Here is a 24,528-nt window from a genome sequence, read left to right on the forward strand (position 1 = left end):
AAACAAACTAATTTAGGTGTAAAACAAACACGACGGTGATTTCTTTTTGCACAAAACAAACTAATTTAGGTGTAAAACAGACACGATGGTGATTTCTTTTTGCACAAAACAAACTAATTTAGGTGTAAAACAGACACGACGGTGATTTCTTTTTGCACAAAACAAACTAATTTAGGTGTAAAACAGACACGACGGTGATTTCTTTTTGCACAAAACAAACTAATTTAGGTGTAAAACAGACACGACGGTGATTTCTTTTTGGACAAAACAAACTAATTTAGGTGTAAAACAGACACGACGGTGATTTCTTTTTGGACAAAAACTAATTTAGGTGTAAAACAGAAACGACGGTGATTTCTTTTTGCACAAAACAAACTAATTTAGGTGTAAAACAGACACGACGGTGATTTCTTTTTGGACAAAAACTAATTTAGGTGTAAAACAGAAACGACGGTGATTTCTTTTTGCACAAAACAAACTAATTTAGGTGTAAAACAGACACGATGGTGATTTCTTTTTGCACAAAACAAACTAATTTAGGTGTAAAACAGACACGACAGTGATTTCTTTTTGGACAAAAACTAATTTAAGTGTAAAACAGACACGACAGTGATTTCTTTTTGGACAAAACAAACTAATTTAGGTGTAAAACAGAAACGACGGTGATTTCTTTTTGGACAAAAACTAATTTAAGTGTAAAACAGACACGACGGTGATTTCTTTTTGCACAAAACAAACTAATTTAGGTGTAAAACAGACACGATGGTGATTTCTTTTTGCACAAAACAAACTAATTTAGGTGTAAAACAGACACGACAGTGATTTCTTTTTGGACAAAAACTAATTTAAGTGTAAAACAGACACGACAGTGATTTATTTTTGGACAAAAACTAATTTAGGTGTAAAACAGACACGACGGTGATTTCTTTTTGGACAAAAACTAATTTAGGTGTAAAACAGACACGACGGTGATTTCTTTTTGCACAAAACAAACTAATTTAGGTGTAAAACAGACACGACGGTGATTTCTTTTTGGACAAAAACTAATTTAGGTGTAAAACAGACACGACGGTGATTTCTTTTTGCACAAAACAAACTAATTTAGGTGTAAAACAGACACGACGGTGATTTCTTTTTGCACAAAACAAACTAATTTAAGTGTAAAACAGACACGACGGTGATTTCTTTTTGGACAAAACAAACTAATTTAGGTGTAAAACAAACACGACGGTGATTTCTTTTTGCACAAAACAAACTAATTTAGGTGTAAAACAGACACGACGGTGATTTCTTTTTGCACAAAACAAACTAATTTAGGTGTAAAACAGACACGACGGTGATTTCTTTTTGCACAAAACAAACTAATTTAGGTGTAAAACAGACACGACGGTGATTTCTTTTTGGACAAAAAACTAATTTAGGTGTAAAACAGACACGACGGTGATTTCTTTTTGGACAAAAACTAATTTAGGTGTAAAACAGACACGACGGTGATTTCTTTTTGGACAAAAACTAATTTAGGTGTAAAACAGACACGACGGTGATTTCTTTTTTGGACAAAACAAACTAATTTAGGTGTAAAACAGACACGACGGTGATTTCTTTTTGGACAAAACAAACTAATTTAGGTGTAAAACAGACACGACGGTGATTTCTTTTTGCACAAAACAAACTAATTTAGGTGTAAAACAAACACGACGGTGATTTCTTTTTGCACAAAACAAACTAATTTAGGTGTAAAACAGACACGACGGTGATTTCTTTTTGCACAAAACAAACTAATTTAGGTGTAAAACAGACACGACGGTGATTTCTTTTTTGGACAAAAACTAATTTAGGTGTAAAACAGATACGATGGTGATTTCTTTTTGCACAAAACAAACTAATTTAGGTGTAAAACAGACACGACGGTGATTTCTTTTTGCAAAAAACAAACTAATTTAGGTGTAAAACAGACACGACGGTGATTTCTTTTTGCACAAAACAAACTAATTTAGGTGTAAAACAGACACGATGGTGATTTCTTTTTGCACAAAACAAACTAATTTAGGTGTAAAACAGACACGATGGTGATTTCTTTTTGCACAAAACAAACTAATTTAGGTGTAAAACAGACAAGACAGTGATTTATTTTTGCACAAAACAAACTAATTTAGGTGTAAAACAGACACGACGGTGATTTCTTTTTGCAAAAAACAAACTAATTTAGGTGTAAAACAGACACGACGGTGATTTCTTTTTGCACAAAACAAACTAATTTAGGTGTAAAACAGACACGATGGTGATTTCTTTTTGCACAAAACAAACTAATTTAGGTGTAAAACAGACACGATGGTGATTTCTTTTTGCACAAAACAAACTAATTTAGGTGTAAAACAGACACGACGGTGATTTCTTTTTGCACAAAACAAACTAATTTAGGTGTAAAACAGACACGACGGTGATTTCTTTTTGGACAAAAACTAATTTAGGTGTAAAACAGACACGACGGTGATTTCTTTTTGGACAAAAACTAATTTAGGTGTAAAACAGACACGACGGTGATTTCTTTTTGGACAAAAACTAATTTAGGTGTAAAACAGACACGACGGTGATTTCTTTTTGGACAAAACAAACTAATTTAGGTGTAAAACAGACACGACGGTGATTTCTTTTTGGACAAAAACTAATTTAGGTGTAAAACAGACACGACGGTGATTTCTTTTTGGACAAAACAAACTAATTTAGGTGTAAAACAAACACGACGGTGATTTCTTTTTGGACAAAACAAACTAATTTAGGTGTAAAACAAACACGACGGTGATTTCTTTTTGGACAAAACAAACTAATTTAGGTGTAAAACAGACACGACGGTGATTTCTTTTTGCACAAAACAAACTAATTTAGGTGTAAAACAAACACGACGGTGATTTCTTTTTGCACAAAACAAACTAATTTAGGTGTAAAACAGACACGACGGTGATTTCTTTTTGCACAAAACAAACTAATTTAGGTGTAAAACAGACACGACGGTGATTTCTTTTTTGGACAAAACAAACTAATTTAGGTGTAAAACAGATACGATGGTGATTTCTTTTTGCACAAAACAAACTAATTTAGGTGTAAAACAGACACGACGGTGATTTCTTTTTGCAAAAAACAAACTAATTTAGGTGTAAAACAGACACGACGGTGATTTCTTTTTGCACAAAACAAACTAATTTAGGTGTAAAACAGACAAGACAGTGATTTATTTTTGCACAAAACAAACTAATTTAGGTGTAAAACAGACACGACGGTGATTTATTTTTGGATAAAACAAACTAATTTAGGTGTAAAACAGACACGACGGTGATTTCTTTTTGCACAAAAAACTAATTTAGGTGTAAAACAGACACGACGGTGATTTCTTTTTGCACAAAACAAACTAATTTAGGTGTAAAACAGACACGACGGTGATTTCTTTTTGGACAAAACAAACTAATTTAGGTGTAAAACAGACACGACGGTGATTTCTTTTTGCACAAAACAAACTAATTTAGGTGTAAAACAAACACGATGGTGATTTCTTTTTGCACAAAACAAACTAATTTAGGTGTAAAACAGACACGACGGTGATTTCTTTTTGGACAAAAAACTAATTTAGGTGTAAAACAGACACGACGGTGATTTCTTTTTGGACAAAAACTAATTTAGGTGTAAAACAGACACGACGGTGATTTCTTTTTGCACAAAACAAACTAATTTAGGTGTAAAACAGACACGACGGTGATTTCTTTTTGCACAAAACAAACTAATTTAGGTGTAAAACAGACACGACGGTGATTTCTTTTTGCACAAAACAAACTAATTTAGGTGTAAAACAGACACGACAGTGATTTCTTTTTGCACAAAACAAACTAATTTAGGTGTAAAACAGACACGACGGTGATTTCTTTTTGGACAAAACAAACTAATTTAGGTGTAAAACAGACACGACGGTGATTTCTTTTTTGGACAAAACAAACTAATTTAGGTGTAAAACAGACACGACGGTGATTTCTTTTTGCAAAAAACAAACTAATTTAGGTGTAAAACAGACACGACGGTGATTTCTTTTTGCACAAAACAAACTAATTTAGGTGTAAAACAGACACGACGGTGATTTCTTTTTGCACAAAACAAACTAATTTAGGTGTAAAACAGACACGACGGTGATTTCTTTTTGGACAAAAACTAATTTAGGTGTAAAACAGACACGACGGTGATTTAGTTTTTGGACAAAACAAACTAATTTAGGTGTAAAACAGAAACGATAGTGATTTCTTTTTGAAGCGCCGCAGCTGCTTTTAAATCCACAGATAAAAACATGAAACGAGACAAATAAGGAATTTGTTATAAATTTATTTCATAAAAACATATTTGTATGTAGCTCCATGAAGCAATAATGCCAAAATATTCATAAATACTCCTCGTAGGACTGACAGCGCCACATTCCTGCTGAATGGAGAGGAAACCTGCGGGTTTAAAATCTCCTGTTGGCAGATATGGAAGCCCAGAACCCTCTGAAACACCAGCAGCTAACTCAGAACCAAAGCAAACCACAGTCAGTTCTAAATAAAAACACACCCATCTTCCACCTGAATAATTAGCTCGTTTTGAAATGAGCTTCCTTCTAACGGACCCCAAACTGCATCTCTTAAGTTAACGGTTTCAGAGTCTCCACTCTTTTAAACACTCAAACAGCAAAGGAAAGTCCAAACACCACAAAATGGGGAAATCTCTAAGATAACTGAATTTCTTTCTCTCTCTATCACGTAATTTATGGATCGGCTGGAGTTTCCTGTTTTTCAGGGTTTCTGAGAAAAAGGCCGAAGTCTCTGCAGAGCTGGAGAGAAGCAGCTGGCTGGAAACTAACCCGGTCGCATCCAGCAGCCTGCTTTAGTCGTTTCCTGAACGGATAAAACCAAGAAGAAACCAAGAAGCTGCAAGTTTTCAGCCAGAGAAAAGATTCAGTTCTCATTCAACCCAAAGTCTGACCAGTTCAGAACCAAAGAATACTGGTTCCAAGAGACAGGACCAAACCAGGGCCAAAGCAGGGCCAAACCAGGACCAAACCAGGACCAAACCAGGACCAAACCAGGACCAAACCAGGGCCAAACCAGGAACTGGGACAGTTCAGTGGAAGCTCAGAAACTCCAAAACAAAGCAAATCAGATCTTTGGTTCTAAACCTAAACCTGGTCAAAAAGGTCCAAAAGGAGGGAAAATGTTCTGATATTAAACCGACTCCATCACCATAAACCTCTACTATTAAAAGCCCCAGCTGTTGCATCTGGGTGGAGACGGCCGTTTCCCATCATGCATTGAGGTTGTGCCTGGAGAACCGAGGCTGAGAGCGCCGCAGGGTCTCTGCCGCGCCGTGAACACGCAGAAGAAGAAGAAGAAGAAGAAAGTGCCGCTGCTCTAAGAAGTGTTACATTCAGCCGGAAGTCAACATAAAAACCAGCCTCCGTCGTACAGTCGGATTCTGAGCTGAGGAGTGTGAACAGTCAGCAGCTGGGCTGCACCACGCCATTAATGCAGTATAAGTGCGCACATCTGTGCACGTGCACATCTGCATATCAGAAGTGTCGCTGCTTTTATCGTTTTCCCTCACAAAGTCAGAAATGTCCCGAACACTTTGTCTCATCCCTTGTTCCACCTTTAAAGTAAAAGCTCAGCATTTCAGAACAGAACTCTTCCCTCCATCAGACTGCTTCGTTTAACGGCCGGTTACCTCTGTTTAAAGGCTGGTTACCGCTGGTTAACGGCCGGTTACTGCTGTTTAAAGGCCGGTTACCTCTGGTTACCGCTGGTTAACGGCCGGTTACCTGTTTAACAGTCGGTTACCGCTGGTTAACGGCCGGTTACCTCTGTTTAACAGCCGGTTACCGCAGGTTTACGGCCGGTTACCGCTGTTTAATGGCCGGTTACCGCTGGTTACTGCTGTTTAACGGCCGGTTACCTCTGTTTAAAGGCTGGTTACCGCTGGTTAACGGCCGGTTACCGCTGTTTAATGGCCGGTTACCTCTGTTTAACAGCCGGTTACCGCTGGTTAACGGCCGGTTACCGCTGTTTAATGGCCGGTTACCGCTGGTTACTGCTGTTTAACGGCCGGTTACCTCTGTTTAAAGGCTGGTTACCGCTGGTTAACGGCCGGTTACTGCTGTTTAACGGCCGGTTACCTCTGTTTAACGGCCGGTTACCGCTGTTTAACGGCCGGTTACTGCTGTTTAACGGCCGGTTACCGCTGTTTAACGGCCAGTTACCTCTGTTTAACGGCCGGTTACCTCTGTTTCACGGCCGGTTACCTCTGTTTAACGGCCGGTTACCGCTGTTTAACGGCCGGTTACCTCTGTTTAACAGCCGGTTACCGCTGTTTACCAGCCGGTTACCTCTGTTTAAAGGCTGGTTACCGCTGGTTAACGGCCGGTTACTGCTGTTTAAAGGCTGGTTACCGCTGGTTAACAGCCAGTTACTGCTGTTAAACGGCCGGTTACCGCTGGTTACCGCTGTTTAACAGTCGGTTACTGCTGTTTAAAGGCTGGTTACCGCTGTTTAACGGCCGGTTACCGCTGTTTAATGGCCGGTTACTGCTGTTTAAAGGCTGGTTACCGCTGGTTACCGCTGTTTAAAGGCTGGTTACCGCTGGTTACCGCTGTTTAACGGCCTGTTACCGCTGGTTACCGCTGTTTAATGGTCGGTTACCGCTGGTTACCGCTGTTTAACGGTCGGTTACTGCTGTTTAAAGGCTGGTTACTGCTGTTTAAAGGCTGGTTACCGCTGGTTAACGGCCGGTTACCGCCCGGTTACCGCTGGTTAACGGTCGATTACTGCTGTTTAAAGGCTGGTTACCGCTGGTTAACGGCCAGTTACTGCTGTTTAACGGCCGGTTACCGCTGGTTACCGCTGTTTAACGGCCGGTTACCGCTGTTTAATGGCCGGTTGCTGCTGTTTAAAGGCTGGTTACCGCTGGTTACCGCTGTTTAATGGCCTGTTACCGCTGGTTAATGGTCGGTTACCGCTAGTTACCGCTGTTTAACGGTCGGTTACTGCTGTTTAAAGGCTGGTTACCGCTGTTTAACGGCCGGTTACCGCTGTTTAACGGTCGGTTACTGCTGTTTAAAGGCTGGTTACCGCTGGTTACCGCTGTTTAACGGCCTGTTACCGCTGGTTACCGCTGTTTAACGGTCGGTTACTGCTGTTTAAAGGCTGGTTACCGCTGTTTAACGGCCTGTTACCGCTGGTTACCGCTGTTTAACGGTCGGTTACTGCTGTTTAAAGGCTGGTTACCGCTGTTTAACGGTCGGTTACCGCTGTTTAATGGTCGGTTACCGCTGTTTAACGGCCAGTTACCGCTGGTTAACGGTCGGTTACTGCTGTTTAAAGGCTGGTTACCGCTGGTTACCGCTGCAGGTCACCCGGGTTTGAGCTCTTCCCTCATTCCTCTGCTGATGGACATCGGACTGCTTCGTTTAACGGCTGGTTACCGCTGTTGAACGGCTGGTTTGAGCACCCGTCAGCTCAGAGTTTAGTGGTTCCTTCTGGTAAAGACCAAACATGATTAAAGATAGTGCAACTTCATTACTTTGCTCTTGGAATTCAAGAGCTCTTTATCACAAAGTGAAATGTTCAGTTTAAGGTTTTAGAACAACCCGACTGATAAAGGAGACGTCTCAGATGAACTGAGCTGCCGCCCGTCTGGGTGCTCTTAAAGGTGCTTTGTGGAGTTCCTGATGTTGGTTGTTCCGGCGCCTCGGAGCCTCAAACCAAACCAGGAAGAAGGAACATTCATATCTGTGTGCACAGCAGCAGCAGCAGCGTGGGAATAAACAGGATTGTCGCTTTCTAAAAGTTCTGGTCCTGAGCAGAAATGTGCATAATGTATTAGAGTAAAAGTACCAAAACACAGTAAAAGCAGTTCATTACCAGAAAAGTTTTGCATGGAAACATTAGAAGTTCTGGTCCTCAGACGGACACATCATCCAGCAGCGTGAGCAGCTTCGAACAGCTGATCATCCCCAGCAGATTAGTGTGAGCTCCTCAGGTCGTTCGTGGAGAACAAACAGCTCAACGTCTCCATGGTAACCCTGCTTTTAGAGGCCGAACATAACAGAAAGCAGCGGTTTGCTCTGAGGATGTGTTGAACTGTTAAAGTTCACCATCTAACTCCATAAGATCTGTCACATGCACGTGATTCTCCTTCATTTAAAAAAAAAAATAAAAATAAAAAAAAAAAAAAAAAAAATCAGAATTAGAGCTTCAGACCTGTTCTCATGCGTTAATAAAGTGGTTTCAGCTGATGTTTGTGCTGCTTTGGCCATATTTAACACCTGAAAGTGCCGGGGAGACTTCAGACTGAAGGAAACCCGTCCAACATGTTGGAAAACTCCACAGAGCACCTTTAACCCACCACACCAGCTGAAACTGAATATTTAATGCTAACATGTTGAAAAATGTCACTTCTTTGTGCTTTTAAATGTAAAAGAGCAGATGGAGAACATCTGAGACTGAGAGCAGAAAGCAAACATCTCGGGTGAGGAACGGAGAGCTGTTCCACCCTAAAACGTTCCAGCATGATAACTTCAGATGTTTGAGCTTCATCCTGAGGATCTCAGGCCAGTTTCCCTCCAGCGCCCACGTCGTACCGCAGTGATCGTCTCCTCTAACCCTCGCCCTCGCCCTCCTGCAGGTCGTGTTTGACCAGAAACTCTCTGATGGTCGGATGATTGTCCAGCCCCGCCTGCTGCTCCTCCAGGTGCCGCAGAAGCTCCTCCCACTGACGCTTGTCTCTCCCCGTCTGCCACGACAGCCGGACCACCGCCTGCAGCAGCGGCAGCAGCAGTGGGTGGGGCCTGTCGACGTCCAGGTGGGGAGGGAGGGGCTTATCTGCCGCGGTCGTTTGAGTGGCGGCGGGCGTCAGGACGCGGAGGGCGTGGTCGCAGTGGTCCCGAGCCTCCTCCAGCTGGTCCACTTCCTGGAAACACCACGACAGCCCCACCAGGGTGAAGAACCAATGGGAGGAGGCCGGGGGAGGGGCCTGAGCCTGATTGTCATAGTAACTGGCCCAGCCCAGTTTGTGTTGCAGCCTCTTGGCGTTGAGCAGCGGACCCAAAGCCTCCTGGAAACGTCCCGCCCTCAACGAGAGAAAACAACACTTTGAGACATTTAAACAACCGATAAAAACAGTCACAAACTGCTGAAAAATCACAGAAAACAATAAAAACAGTCACAAACTGCTGAAAAATCACAGAAAACAGCCAATAAAAACAGTCACAGAAAACAGCCAATAAAAACAGTCACAGAAAACAGCCAATAAAAACAGTCATGTCTGATCCATTTTCTTATGATGGCTCGTGGGTTTGAGGGGTAGAAGGTGGTTCGTATCAGTTACCTGATGAGCAGCTGTCCGGTCTGCAGGTCGCTCAGGTAGAAGAAGTGGCGGACGCACAGCGCCCCCCGCAGGGTGAACAGGGAACACAGGTGGGACAGGTACTGTTCAAACGCCCGGCTGCGCTTAGCGATCGTCTCCGCCGTGAAGTTCCTCCGCAGCTTTTTTCCTGCGCACATGGAAGCGGGGAAAGGTTTGCCCAGATGTTTCACAGCTGTTGTGTTTGTTAACACCCCGCTGAGCCAGAGGTTAAAGCCAACAGAAGCAGCTGTGACGGCGCACGCCATCTCTACTTACGTGGGAAACAAACGCGCTCCATCTGGTCTCCGTAGCTGCGCCGCAGAGTGGCGTGGAGGCGCTGGAAGTCAGAGTAGCGGCGGGTGATGATGGCTGGAGTCTTATCGCTGCCGCCGGACTGAATCACATGGATCGTGTACAGCTGCAGACACACGAAGACGAGAACATCTGGATCATCGTCTCAAATTAAGCTCGTCTTGAATTAATTAAGGTGGAACACGCCGACTGTGTTCCAAACCGTATACTTCTCCTACTACTCATACTACCTTTCTGAGTTAGTATGCGAGTTTGAGTAAGCGAGAAGTTCCCGGATGCATACTAGATTCTCTGAAATGTTGGGTATGCATCATTAGGTTACTACTCATACTCAAACTACCCAAGATGCAACGTAACGTGACGTCGCCGATCGTCATTTCCTGTCAAAACGGCAGTTTCAAGCTAGCTACAACGAGGGTAGGTTCACTTCCTGTTTTCAAAACAAAACAGGTAGTATGTAGTATGCAGTATGTAGTATGCGGTTTGTAGTATGTAGTATGTAGTATGCGGTTTGTAGTATGTAGTATGTAGTATGTAGTATGAAGTATGTAGTATGCAGTCTGCAGTATGTAGTATGCGGTTTGTAGTATGCAGTATGCAGTATGTAGTATGCAGTATGAAGTATGTAGTATGCAGTATGTAGTATGCGGTTTGTAGTATGCAGTATGCAGTATGAAGTATGTAGTATGTCGCATGCAGTATGCAGTATGAAGTATGTAGTATGCAGTATGTAGTATGCGGTTTGTAGTATGCAGTATGCAGTGTGAAGTATGTAGTATGTAGTATGTAGTATGCAGTCTGCAGTATGTAGTATGCGGTTTGTAGTATGTAGTATGTAGTATGCGGTTTGTAGTATGTAGTATGCAGTATGCAGTATGTAGTATGCAGTATGAAGTATGTAGTATGCAGTATGTAGTATGCGGTTTGTAGTATGCAGTATGTAGTATGTAGTATGTAGTATGCAGTATGCAGTATGTAGTATGCAGTATGTAGTATGCAGTTTGTAGTATGTAGTAAGTAGTATGCAGTATGTAGTATGTAGTATGCAGTATGTAGTATGCGGTTTGTAGTATGCAGTATGCAGTATGTAGTATGCGGTTTGTAGTATGTCGTATGCAGCATGTCGTATGCAGCATGTAGTATGCAGTATGTAGTATGCAGTATGTAGTATGCAGTATGTAGTATGCGGTTTGTAGTATGCAGTATGCAGTATGTAGTATGCAGTATGCAGTATGTAGTATGCAGTAAGCAGTATGTAGTATGTAGTATGTAGTATGCAGTATGCAGTAAGCAGTATGCAGTATGTAGTATGCAGTATGCAGTATGTAGTATGCAGTATGTAGTATGCAGTATGCAGTAAGCAGTATGCAGTATGTAGTATGCAGTAAGCAGTATGCAGTATGCAGTAAGCAGTATGTAGTATGCAGTATGCAGTATGCAGTATGCAGTATGTAGTATGCAGTATGCAGTATGTAGTATGCAGTATGCAGTAAGCAGTATGCAGTATGTAGTATGCAGTATGCAGTAAGCAGTATGCAGTATGTAGTATGTAGTATGTAGTAAGCAGTATGCAGTATGTAGTATGCAGTATGCAGTAAGCAGTATGCAGTATGTAGTAAGCAGTATGCAGTATGCAGTATGCAGTATGTAGTATGCAGTATGCAGTATGCAGTATGCAGTATGTAGTATGCAGTATGCAGTAAGCAGTATGCAGTATGTAGTATGCAGTATGCAGTATGCAGTATGCAGTAAGCAGTATGCAGTATGTAGTATGCAGTATGTAGTATGTAGTATGTAGTATGCAGTAAGCAGTATGCAGTATGTAGTATGCAGTATGCAGTATGCAGTAAGCAGTATGCAGTATGTAGTATGCAGTATGCAGTATGCAGTATGCAGTATGTAGTATGTAGTTTGGAACGCGGCCTCTGTCATGAACGAAGCACCAAGTGATGGCCAACAGAACCGATGTGGGACGCTCCCCTGCAGGAGCTTTCAGACATAAATCAGCTCCACTGACCACATATTTGGAGGAGTCCTGCACCACGCTGGCGTCCGTCACCTCGAACAGCAAGTTGTCTATCTGGCGCTTCACAGAGGGGACCGGACTTCCCGCCCCGAGTCCCCGAAGGCTTCTCCAACTCTCCTGGAGCTGCCGGGTCAGCAGGGAGGACGGCGAGGGCCCGACCGGACTGGCATCTGGGAACAACCAGAGAAAAGAAGGGACCGGTTTAGGGTGCAACGGCTAACGGATTATTTGCCGGGCATGTATATTTATTGATTGATACTGTCGTCATGTGACTATAGTGAGCTTAGCTTTGGCTGAATTCATCCACATTTTCTTTCCATTTGTGCTGATGTGTGAAACACTTTGCACGACATTAATCATCTGAATAATTCCCCTCAGAACACGGTTCCCCTTAAAGGTAACAGCTGTGGTTTGCTTGCCCCTGCACCACCCAACACCGCTGCAGACCAGCATCACCTGTGCTGCTCAGGCCCTCCTCCATCGACTCCCCGAGGAAGTCCGAGTCGCTATCCTGGCCCGACCCCTCGCCCTCGGCGCCGTCCTCCGGCCCGCCCTCTCCGCTGTCGAAGCACAGCGTCCCCCCGAGCCGCTCGGTGACGCACTCCTCCTCCTCCTCCAGCTCCGCCTCCCAGCGGTCCTCGCTCGGCCCCTCCGCCTCCTGGCCGCCTCCCGCTTCCTGCTCAGGCTCCGCCCCCTGACCGTCTTTGAACAGCGAGCGTTTCAGACGGTCCAGGAGCCGGGACGCCATGATGCCGCCTCGGCCGCTGTGGGGGAGGGGACTGAGGAAACAGGAAATGAAAATAAATCAGATCACTATCAGGCCGACACCCTTTATCTTAAGAGTCAAAATTAAATGAGATTCAAGTTTAAGTTTTTAGATGAAATCTTTCTTTCCACCACCACCGAAACCGAAACAATTATACTAAAATATCAAAATTAAATTCAATTCAGTTTTATTTATATAGCGCCAAATACAACAAATGTCATCTCAAGGCACTTAGATAATAAAGTCCAATTCAAGCCAAATGGAATTCAATTCATTGTAATCATAATTATTCATAAAATAATCCAATTCATTCATATAGAGCCAATTCAAAAACAGTTTCCTCACTAAGGAAACCAACAGATTGCACCGAAACTTGTCTTCAGTCCGATCTCCCGTCCTGAGTACCCAGGCTCCGCCCTCGCAGTGACGCAACAAGCTTTTGACACTGCTGTAGATGCTGTGATGAAAGTGTTCGACGGGAGATTCTCGTTAAAAATCGAGCAAAGAACAGCCCTTGAATCATTTCTTGACAGGAAAGACGTTTTCGCCTTGCTCCCTACTGGCTTTGGTAAGAGTTTAATCTACCAGTTAGCCCCGCTGGTAGCTAAATCATACGTCAGAGGAAAGAGTGGTGTGATTGGCTTAAGCTTAGGCACAGCCTTTTCTGGCCACAACCAGTAGCAACCCGAGGGAGGCGGGTTGACCAGGCCATTTCGAATCGTATTCGTTATGGTCTCGGTCAGACCAGAATCTCGAAGAGATTTGAAAGTCGATGTTAATCAGGCTACGTCCTGAGATAAATTCCTATCGATCCGTCGAGGCGACGGAGACTCGCGGAGACCGCAAGGGTTGTGATTGGTCGGCTAACGGCATAATTTCCGGAATCACTTTCCCGGTTTAGCTCCTTCCTCTCAAAACAGCAACGCCGCCATTTCTGAAAGAGTTTACTGTGTGCCGGTCAACATTTGGTCAAAGTTATTTGCATTTCAACATCAACGAGCTCCGACTCCAACAACAGTCTTTCTCTCTCTCTCGCCATCGTTCGCTGTGAGGAGGAACGGAGCCGGAAGGTGAACAATCAATCAACCACTTTCACCATAGACGTAAGAGATTGGGTCGTCTAACGCAGTGGTTTTCAAAGTGGGGGCCCCCAGGGGGCGCTAGGGGGGGCCTCAGAAAATTGGAGTGAAGATAAGAAAGAAAATGCAAAAATGCAAAAACAGAATTAAATTTTTTTTAAACATCATTATAAAAAATTGTCACATCTTTTTAATCAGTATTGTAAAATACAATTTATAATAATATATCATTTGGAAATGTTATTTGCCATGCTTGTCTTTCTGATTGGCTGCCAGTCAAAACATCGTAGACCTGGCGGTTTGCGCCTGTTCTCAAGCTGCTCCTCAAGCTAGCATGTAGCTAGCTTAGCCAAAACGGACAGATTTCTGACTTGGAAGAGACCGAAAGAACTGGCCGACTAAAATCAGAAAGTATGAGGCAGCAGACATTAAGTTTGGCTTTACAGCCGTACAGAAAAATGGCGTCCTCTGTCTGGAGACCCTCTCAAAAGGTGTTCAAAACCTTCCAAACTTCAGCGTCACTTGATACAAAAACATCCGGCAGAGTCTGAAAAAACTTCTTCAGACGTAAAGAAGAGCATTTAGTCAGGCTGCATTCACACAGGGAGCTGTCCGTGAAGAAAAGAAAGAAAATACGTTCTAAAAGTTGATGTTTCTTTACATATTTTGTCTGTGGTTTGCAAAGGGGGCCAGAAGCTAACACTGTTTGGGGGGCCTCGGCATGGAAAAGTTTGGGAACCCCTGGTGTAGCGTAGCGCCGCCTGCTGATCGGGAGGTGAACTGCCTTGGGTATCCGACATTCCGACGGTGAACTTCGAAAGGACGGAGAGCCTCTCCGTTACCACGGAGACGGATAACAAACCGTTGGTCACCTACACATTCAAACAGACATTATGCTGATGACACAAGTCGGTTCATACAGTAATGGCTCAGTGAGCATCTCTCGTGGCCACAAACACAATCCATTTTTCCCAGTATTGCGAACACTTATCGCTCCGTAGACTTAGCGGAAAGGTCATCCTTTCTATATTTTGAATATTTGTCACAACATCTGTCCGGTCTGTCTCTGTTGGGGGTGAAGCCTGCAGCCATGTCCGGGTTACAGCTTTCCTGCTGGCTGCTAATAATAATTTTTTAAAAGATATTTGTCTCGCACCAGTAGATGGGGGGTGCAATATGCCGAGACAGATTGTGGAAAAAGAGCCAAAAATATTTTGGATTACTTGCATGATCTCTTCCCAGTATGGCTGAATAGCTGGGCAGAAAACACCTGGAAGGGTTTTATCTGCACTCTTTGCTTTTAAATTAATTCATTAATGATTTTTTTTTGTCTTTTTTTGGAATGATTTTATTGCCTTTTTTTGATTTTATGTAGCTGTAAAGCACTTTGAATTGTGCTCTATAAATAAAATTGTCTTGCCTATTTGACCGGAACACCTGAATTTAATCATTTGGATGGGTGAGAGAATACTTTTGGTGATACAGTGTGTGTGAGTTTCTTCATCAATGCATACTATAGTGTTACAGCACAGAGATCTAAACAACAACCCACAAAAATGATTAAAACTGTAGATTTTTCCTTCATTTTCCTTTCTTGAACAGATCATAAGCATCGTTTTCACCCCAAAATGTGTAAAAATGTCGGCAGTATTTGAAAGATTCACTTCCTGTCCTGCCGTTCATCATTTAAACGTCATTATTGATATAAAAAAAGGAAGATATTTACAGTTTTCTCCTTTGATTTCAGGGACTGTGAGGTTGTGCATTTCGCTTTAAACTGAAAGATGAGGGGAAGAATACTCTTTAACCCCCCCCCCCCCCCTGCCTGATAAAAAAAGTCCAAAATGTGTTTCGGGTTCTGAGAGAAGATCAAATCAAGGTCACAGAGAAACTATGTGGTTCCTTTCTGAGCCGAGCATTTGCTGTCGGCCGAGCCGGCTTCAGTTACAGAGCTGGCAGCTTCGCCGAATGGAAATCATGTCACACATTAATAATGCAGCGACCCGCTCAGTCGGCCCGCGGCGGGGAAACGGCGTCTGCCGGAGCGTCTGCCGGAGCGCCTGCCGGAGCTCCTCAGGACCGCGGCAGCTTTTTCCACTGGAGGAGAGTTCAGAACACGTGGCAACAACTTCCTTCCACATCATGCTGTGTGGAAGTCTGCGGCTCCACGTATAAAACAACTGTTAACCCAACAGTTCTGCTACAGAAACGAGCCGTACGGGTTATTAATAAGGTTCATTACTGTGCACATAACCCCCCCCCCCCCACTGTTTATGAAATCACATGATCTGGTATATTACAAAATAATGCAAATAATGTATAAATCAAAGTTACTCCCAGTCAGCGTACAAAGGTTTAAAGTATAATTTAAGAGACAAACTTACTGTAGCAAAGGACAAAAAAAGAAATGAAAAGGAGACGCATACCTGCTGTTGAGCTTTCATTATGGAAGGATGCTAATATAAATGTAAGAAATTGTACATTTATTATAATTATTTATAATTTTTTATATTGTTTACATTTTTGGTTTTCAAAAGGATGGTTTCTAAAGCAATTTTTGAGGGCTGCAAGTATTTATAATTTGTGAATGATTTTGTGTTTATTCATGATTTTGCTTCATTATTCTTCTATTTTTTTACTTTATTGGATGCAATTCTGTTTTTTTGTCTTTTCTCTTTTTACTATTATTTTTCTTCTTACTTTAGTATTTGTAAAAACTAGGGCTGGGCAACGATTAAAATGTTTAATCTAATTAATCACATGATTTCCCTGATTAATCACGATTAATCGCATTTGTACGCAGAATCCAAAAATGAATCCAAAAGTAGTGTATAGCTTTTAGCATTTAGCTTTATTTTAAATGTGCTGCCATATGAATGAAAGTGCCATAACATTTGTTGTGCAAACACACTTTTAACATCAGCATCTTTCTGTAGTTTTTATGTAGAAGCCTCGCTCCACTGTCTGTTTCCTTGAATGACTTGCTGCTATCAGTTGTGTGTTTTGCCTTTAAGTGATATTTTAGACTGGAACTACTACGCTGAGAAGACAATTCAACTTGGCAGTGTTTACAGATGACTTTGGTTCTGTCGACTCCGCCGTCTGGAAGAACTTTAAAATGAAAATGGCCGAGTAAAAGTTCCGTACCCTTCTCCATGTTTGGTGGATCCGCCGATTACTTTCTTTTCCTGTTCCACAGCAGACAGCAGCAGACTTTTACAAAATAAAAGCCTGTGAGCAACAGACTTTTACAATAATAAAAGCCTGTGAGCAGCAGACTTTTACAAAATAAAAGCCTGTGAGCAGCAGACTTTTACAAAATAAAAGCCTGTGAGCAACAGACTTTTACAAAATAAAAGCCTGTGAGCAACAGACTTTTACAAAATAAAAGCCTGTAAGCAGCAGACTTTTACAGAATAAAAGCCTGTGAGCAACAGACTTTTACAAAATAAAAGCCTGTGAGTAACGGACTTTTACAAAATAAAAGCCTGTGAGCAACAGACTTTTACAAAATAAAAGCCTGTGAGCAGCAGACTTTTACAAAATAAAAGCCTGTGAGCAGCAGACTTTTACAGAATAAAAGCCTGTGAGCAGCAGACTTTTACAAAATAAAAGCCTGTGAGCAACAGACTTTTACAATAATAAAATCTAAAAAATCTTTATTTTTTTTTAAAAACTGTGTTAGGGCGTATTCAGACCAGGAAAGTCCGATAGTTCACTTGCTTTGGTCCGAACCTTTTTTTTTTTTCATTTTGGTGCGGTTCGCTTTCAGTACATTTCAGTAAACGGACCAAAATATGTCAACAAAGCCACGCGCCCTGAAGTCGTTCGGCTATTGGTCAGAATCGACACGCGCAACACAAAGTGCTATGTCATCGTAATATACGAACTTCTGTTTAGCGTCACTGGAACCACCAATTTTTGCAAGCATGTCCCTAATTTTAATGTAAGTCTGGCGGAGTTTTTTCAGTTTTAGCCTGCATTGCTCTGGTGAGCGAACGAATCCTTTTTCTTTCAACTTATCTGTGAATAAGGCAAAGACGTCAGCGTTCTTATGAGTGCGCTCCAACATATATGATATGTGGGCATCTGCCCAAACGTCCACAAGAGCACGGGTCTCCTCTTCGGCCCACGTTTGTCCCCTACTCATTTTCGGTCTAGAAATATTATTTTCGGTCTTTCGTTAGCTTTACCACAGCCGGTCTAGTAATCAGAAGAACGACGCTCTGTTCTGTTACCTAGCAGCAGACAAACGACAGATGCTCCCGAGGTACAAAAAAGCAAAACGTCTGGGATTAGGTCCGGTCTGCTTTCACACCTCCAAAAGATCCGCACCAGGGTTCGTTTGATCCGGACCGAGTCCAAACCTGTTATAAGTGATCTGGGGGTAAAAGTGGACGCGTACCTAAAGGTTGACAGCCAGATTAAAGGTGGGGTAGGGGATCTTTTTCTGGAACATTTTTTTTACATATTGCTTGAAATACTCTTCACACCCCCATTGCAACCAATTAATTAAAAGTTTTGACACAAATATGAAAAGTTTTAGTGGCCTCTAGAACGTACAATCTAGGAAAAACACTATCCAATCATACTGAACGGACCGTTAACGATGATTGGATACTGATGCGTCTATCAAACTGCAAACTGCTCCTCCCTCCCCCTCCTGCCCCCCGTGCGCGTACCCTGCTCCGTGAACGAATTACGCGTCCAGAAGCTTGGCAGGAAGCTAAACTAGAGCCAGCTTGGCTAGCACCTAGCATTATTAAACGTATAGTTAGCATAAACTAAATACTAAATACTAAATACGGCAACGATCGATGCTTGCTGTCAGAACAGCGCTTGTGCACCTTCGTGCGCGTTCATGTACTCTAGAGGCGTGCCTTCGGGGGGAAAGTGAAGAAAAGGGTTGGGACTTTTTACCGGTGTATTTTCAAAATGCAGCTTCGCTGGACTCAAAGTCCAGGATCTCCTACCCTACCTTTAACGCTGTGGTTAAAACGAGCTTCTTCCAGCTGAGACAGTTGGCAAAAATAAAACCCTTTCTTCCAAGACAGCACCTAGAAACAGTAATCCACGCGTTTGTAACCACTAGGCTTGATTACTGTAATGCACTTTTTACGGGGGTTAGTGGGTCCTCCATCGCACGCCTTCAGCTGGTACAAAACGCAGCTGCACGACTTTTAACTGGCTCTAGGAAATTTGAGCACATTACGCCGATTTTAGCATCTCTCCATTGGCTTCCCGTCCATTTTAGAATTAATTTTAAAAATCTTTTATTTGCTTTTAAAGCCATGAATGGCCTTGCACCTGTGTACCTCTCTGAGCTTCTGCAGCCCTACGCACCCAGTCGATCCCTCAGGTCAGCTGATCAGCTGCTCCTGAGGGTTCCTAAAACAAGGCGGAAGCTCAGGGGGGACCGAGCATTTTCTGTTGCTGCCCCCAGGCTCTGGAATGAGCTGCCGCTGCACATTAGGCAGGCCCCTTCCTTGTCCTGTTTTAAAAGTCGTCTTAAAACTCACCTTTTTTCTTTGGCTTTTACCACCGTCTAGGTTGTTTATTTTATGTGCACAGTTTTGTTTTATGATGTTTTTATTGTGTTTATTTTAATGTACAGCACTTTGGTAACCTTTGCGTTTATTTAAAATGTGCTTTATAAATAAAATTGATTGATTGATTGATTGATTGATTTCAGCTCGGTCTCGGTCCGCTTGTTTGGTCCGGACCAGAGTTCGGTGGTTTGTATTCAGACCATCCCAAAAGGTCCGAACCAACGAAAATCTGGTCCGTTTGGTCCGGACCAAACGAGGTAGGTGTGAATACGCCCTTAATGCGCGATAAAATATTTATCGGCGTTAAATAATTAGCGAATTAACGCGATAATAACGAGTTAACTCGCCCAGCCCTCGTAAAAATATAGGTTGATGGGTAGCTTAATTTTGTTCAACAGGACGGGCTTAAATATAAGCCTTACACTTCAGCCTGCAGGCCTTTTCAGGCACTTAAAAAATTCTATGCTATACTGTTGTTGTTTACTGTGTGACTGAATAAAACAAACAAACAAACATAAAATACTGGATACGATGAAAAGTACAGTCTGTAGGCTGTTTTCTGCAAAGTGTTTCACCAGGAAAGTAAAGATAAATAAACTTTTAATATGGGCATTAAACTGCATTTTTGGTGTAAAACTTGCTTCCAGTTATCACATCAAAACTGTTTTATTTTTTTAATCTTTTTGCTGGAATGATGATGAAACAAGTAATTTAGAAAACTTCCGAGGTGTCCGTGAAGGCAGCGTCCTGATCTGATAATTGATTAACACCCAGATTACGCCGTTAATCACTTTGAATGGGGGGGGGGGGGGGGACAGCAACACTCAGCCTGACAGTGTTATGGACGCCACAGTTATCTGAACACAACACACAGCAGTAAAACTTCACCCAACAGGCTAATAACAACTTTTGTTTTTAATTTGCTCGCTGGCCGTTAACCAGGGGCGAGGCTAGGATCTGGTCTTTAGGGGGCCCAGCCCCCCGGTGCTCACAGAGGCACATTATTTCTCACTAATTGAGGCAAACTAGTTCATTTATAAATTTTGGAGCCGTATTAGTTTTGCTTTGAGTAGTGTTTTCCCCTACAACATTCAATTTTGACCTCTTCATTTCAAAAGACTTGACTGTGGCTTGACCGGGATGATAGAGAGCCCGAGACCGTGGGCGTCGCACCCGTGGGGGATGGGGGTGTTTCGACACCCCCACTTTTACAGCAAGATGATTTCACCTTTTTGAATTTTCAATGACCAAATAAAGTGTTAACAAATCATAAAATGTGTTTTAAAGACTCTGTACCGTCTTTAGAATAATTTGATTTGAGCAGTGTAACTATTGTAGTTTCCATACAGGATCTAGTTTAGGGCGATCAAAATACAAAAAAAAAATTAAAAATAAATAAATAAATCAGTAAATGGCCCTGTTCTGCATTTGTACAAATCAGAAAAAGGTTTCACAAATCCCAAACAAGGTTTTAATGAATCTACAGCCTCTTTAGAATAATTCCATCCAGATTTGAGCAGTGTAACTATTGTAGTTTCCATACAGGACCCAGTTTAGAGTGATCAAAATGCAAAAGAAAATGCAGTGAAATGGCCCTTTATGCCCATCCATTTAATTCATGAATCGGATGCCAACTTCAGCGTCGTGTCTATGGGCTTGATGTGGCGCTCATGTGCCCCCCCCGGAACACCCCCACATTTAAAATCGCTGCTCCACCCCTGCCTGAGACAAATATTGAAGATAGCTCAACATTTATTTTGGGAGTAAAGAGTAAAAACAAAAACAAATGCTAGAAAATAAATAAAATGGTCACTAAAATAATGCATCCTTTAGCAAAAAAAAAAAAAAAAAAGTGTTTTTGCATAATATAATATTTTAAAAAATGTGCTGAGCCAGGGGGTGGCCGAGCTATCTCACGGTGGGGCCTTGGCACCACTAAAAAATACCCTAGCCTCGCCCCTGCCGTTAGCCATGGTTAGTTTGAGGGAAATCCGGGGGTTTGATTCCGCTGTTTATCTCTGCCATTAAACTTAACTAAATGTTATATTTTTTTAAATGCCAACGTGAAGCTGCGATTTGTTTTGTTTTTTTAGGCTAACGGCTAACTAGCCACCTTGCAAAGTTAGCAGCGAAGCTAACAAGTTAGTTCCCACCCCTCCTCGGAGAGTTGCTGGTTCACTTTAAAACACTTTAAAACACTTAAAAACCTCCTTGGTTATTTGGAGAACTCACCCGGGACTTTCTCTGCTCCCGTTAATCCATGTCTGCTCGGTTTATTTAAAGTCTGAGGGCTTCGCCGATCATTATCCAGGAAGCGGACGGACGGTCCACTCGGGGGTTTATGGGACCGACACACTCGGCTGACGGCATCCTGACTCCTGGAGCTTTTCCCCGGCTGCAGCCCGCAGGAGGAGGCGGACCTCTGGCGGATGTCAGACAGTCACCTTATAAGGGCATGGAGTACCCAGTTCCGTGCAGTAGGGGGAGCCAAAAACAAACAACAATCATCTCCCGTTGTAGTCAACTGTTAGGACTTATTTTGTCTGATTTAAACTCTGTTTAACTCTTGATGTTTGTTCTTTTTGTTTTTTAATAAATATATTTTTTGGGGGCTTTTTATGCCTTTATTGTAAAGGACAGTGGAGAGGGAATAATATGCAGCAAAGGGCCATCCAATGCGGGATTTGAACCAGGGCCAGCTGCAGTGAGGACTATTGCCTCTGCACATGGGGCGCCAGCTGTACCCACTACGCTACGGACCATCCCTTAATGTTTGTTCTTAATGTCATTAGAACTAACTAATGCAGACAAAACTCAAAGATTGAGTAACTCAGATCACCTTTTTAGGGTGGATTCACTTTGTGCAGGTCACAAACTTTGGGCTGCAGAGGAATCTGATGGATGTTGGCAGACTGGTTTCAGAAGAAACTTCAAACTTCCAACTCATCCGTGCATTTTTATCCGCTTATCCGAGGTCGGGTCACAGAGCCAACAGGTCCAGCAGGGAAACCCAGACATCCCTCTCCCCAGCGACCCTCTTCAGCTCCTCCTGGGGGGGATCCTGGGGTGTTCCCAGGCCAGATGTGGATATATAATCCCTCCAGTGAGTTCAGGGTCTTCCTCCCAGCTGGACATCCCCAGAAAACCTCCAAAGGGAGGCGACCAGGACACATCCTGACGAGATAAACCAACCCAGCTGACTCTATTTCATGTAATTTGACATCTTTTGTCCACTTTTGATTACTTCTGTGCTTTTTTTGCACAGTTAAAAAAAAAAAAATTCTTTGTGATAATATAACCATTTGGTGTGTTTTAGCAGTACAATTTGGTGTGTTTGGAGTCCTTTTGAGGTTCTTTTATGACTCTCTGACCCGTTGTTTTGGATATTTCGAAGGTCACTTTGCATCTGGGATGTTTTTCTTGCACTTGCTCGTCTTCCTTTTGTCTCTCCTTCTTGCTGCTCAGTTATAAACCAACGGAGCCTGAACGACAGGAGACTTTAAAGAACATTTCCACTCAAAACTCAGAAATATGAACACAAGTAAATTAGTATGAATGTAAACAGAGTGATGGATTGTTTTAAGAAATAGAAATGTTCTTTAAACACACACATCCAGAACCAGAAACAGCCTCACAGCGCCAAGAGCAGTTAGCAATTAATATTTCAACCATCTTCTCGTTGAATCCCTCCATCCTCTGCTATCTGCCCATCTGTGTTTGTCTGTTTTCCCCTCTTTAAATCCATCTTTCAGTCGGAGGTGTTGTTTCTCTTTCTGGTCTGCACACCTCCAACCCTCCTTCTTCTCCTCTCCAGACTGCAAAAGTTATTTTTCTTCAGATGAAAAATCAGTAGAAAAGAAAATGATCACTTTAATCATTTGGTAGTGTTGAAAAAAAGTTTTTTTAGTAGGCGAGTTAACTTGTTATTATCGCGTTAACTCGTTAATTATTTAACGCGATAAATATTTTATCAAGCGTTAACGCAGGTTTTATTATTGTAAAAGTCTGTTGCTCACAGGCTTTTATTTTGTAAAAGTGTGTCACTCACAGGCTTTTATTTTGTAAAAGTGTGTCACTCACAGGCTTTTATTTTGTAAAAGTCTGTTGCTCGCAGGCTTTTATTTTGTAAAAGTCTGTCGCTCACAGGCTTTTATTTTGTAAAAGTCTGCTGCTCGCAGGCTTTTATTTTGTAAAAGTTTGTTGCTCACAGGCTTTTATTTTGTAAAATTCTGCTGCTCACAGGCTTTTATTTTGTAAAAGTCTGTTGCTCACAGGCTTTTATTTTGTAAAAGTCTGTTGCTCACAGGCTTTTATTTTATAAAAGTCTGTCGCTCACAGGCTTTTATTTCGTAAAAGTCTGTCGCTCACAGGCTTTTATTTTGTAAAAGTCTGTTGCTCACAGGCTTTTATTTTGTAAAAGTCTGTTGCTCACAGGCTTTTATTTAGTAAAAGTCTGTTGCTCACAGGCTTTTATTTTGTAAAAGTTTGTTGCTCACAGGCTTTTATTTTGTAAAAGTCTGTCGCTCACAGGCTTTTATTTTGTAAAAGTCTGTTGCTCACAGGCTTTTATTTTGTAAAAGTCTGCTGCTCACAGGCTTTTATTTTGTAAAAGTCTGTCGCTCACAGGCTTTTATTTTGTAAAAGTCTGCTGCTCACAGGCTTTTATTTTGTAAAAGTCTGTTGCTCACAGGCTTTTATTTTGTAAAAGTCTGTTTCTCACAGGCTTTTATTTTGTAAAAGTCTGTTTCTCACAGGCTTTTATTTTGTAAAAGTCTGTTGCTCACAGGCTTTTATTTTGTAAAAGTCTGCTGCTCACAGGCTTTTATTATTGTAAAAGTCTGTTGCTCACAGGCTTTTATTCTGTAAAAGTCTGCTGCTGTCTGCTGTGGAACAGGAAAAGAAAGTAATCGGCGGATCCACCAAACATGGAGAAGGGTACGGAACTTTTACTCGGCCATTTTCATTTTAAAGTTCTTCCAGACGGCGGAGTCGACAGAACCAAAGTCATCTGTAAACTCTGCCAAGTTGAATTGTCTTCTCAGCGTAGTAGTTCCAGTCTAAAATATCACTTAAAGGCAAAACACACAACTGATAGCAGCAAGTCATTCAAGGAAACAGACAGTGGAGCGAGGCTTCTACATAAAAACTACAGAAAGATGCTGATGTTAAAAGTGTGTTTGCACAACAAATGTTATGGCACTTTCATTCATATGGCAGCACATTTAAAATAAAGCTAAATGCTAAAAGCTATACGCTACTTTTGGATTCATTTTTGGATTCTGCGTACAAATGCGATTAATCGTGATTTATTAGATTAAACATTTTAATCGTTGCCCAGCCCTAGTTTTTAGCTTGAATGTCAAATGTTCACAAATCTGAGATGTT

At 42.1% G+C, this 24,528-nt stretch overlaps 1 protein-coding gene across 1 annotated transcript; it reads right to left on the reverse strand.

Annotated features, from left to right (window-relative positions):
* Window positions 1-4,945: 4,945 nt before the first annotated feature.
* Window positions 4,946-21,517, reverse strand: snx21 (sorting nexin family member 21). Its single transcript, XM_075475938.1, has 6 exons — window positions 21,376-21,517; window positions 12,206-12,528; window positions 11,741-11,919; window positions 9,688-9,829; window positions 9,394-9,559; window positions 4,946-9,136 (listed from the first exon to the last, which is right to left on the reverse strand). The coding sequence occupies exons 2-6, from the start codon at window positions 12,495-12,497 to the stop codon at window positions 8,665-8,667; spliced, it is 1,251 nt and encodes a 416-aa protein (XP_075332053.1). The 5' UTR covers window positions 12,498-12,528; window positions 21,376-21,517; the 3' UTR covers window positions 4,946-8,664.
* Window positions 21,518-24,528: the final 3,011 nt, after the last annotated feature.

This window comes from Odontesthes bonariensis, chromosome 10 (genome assembly GCF_027942865.1).
Source record: "Odontesthes bonariensis isolate fOdoBon6 chromosome 10, fOdoBon6.hap1, whole genome shotgun sequence".
Lineage (NCBI taxonomy): Eukaryota > Metazoa > Chordata > Actinopteri > Atheriniformes > Atherinopsidae > Odontesthes > Odontesthes bonariensis.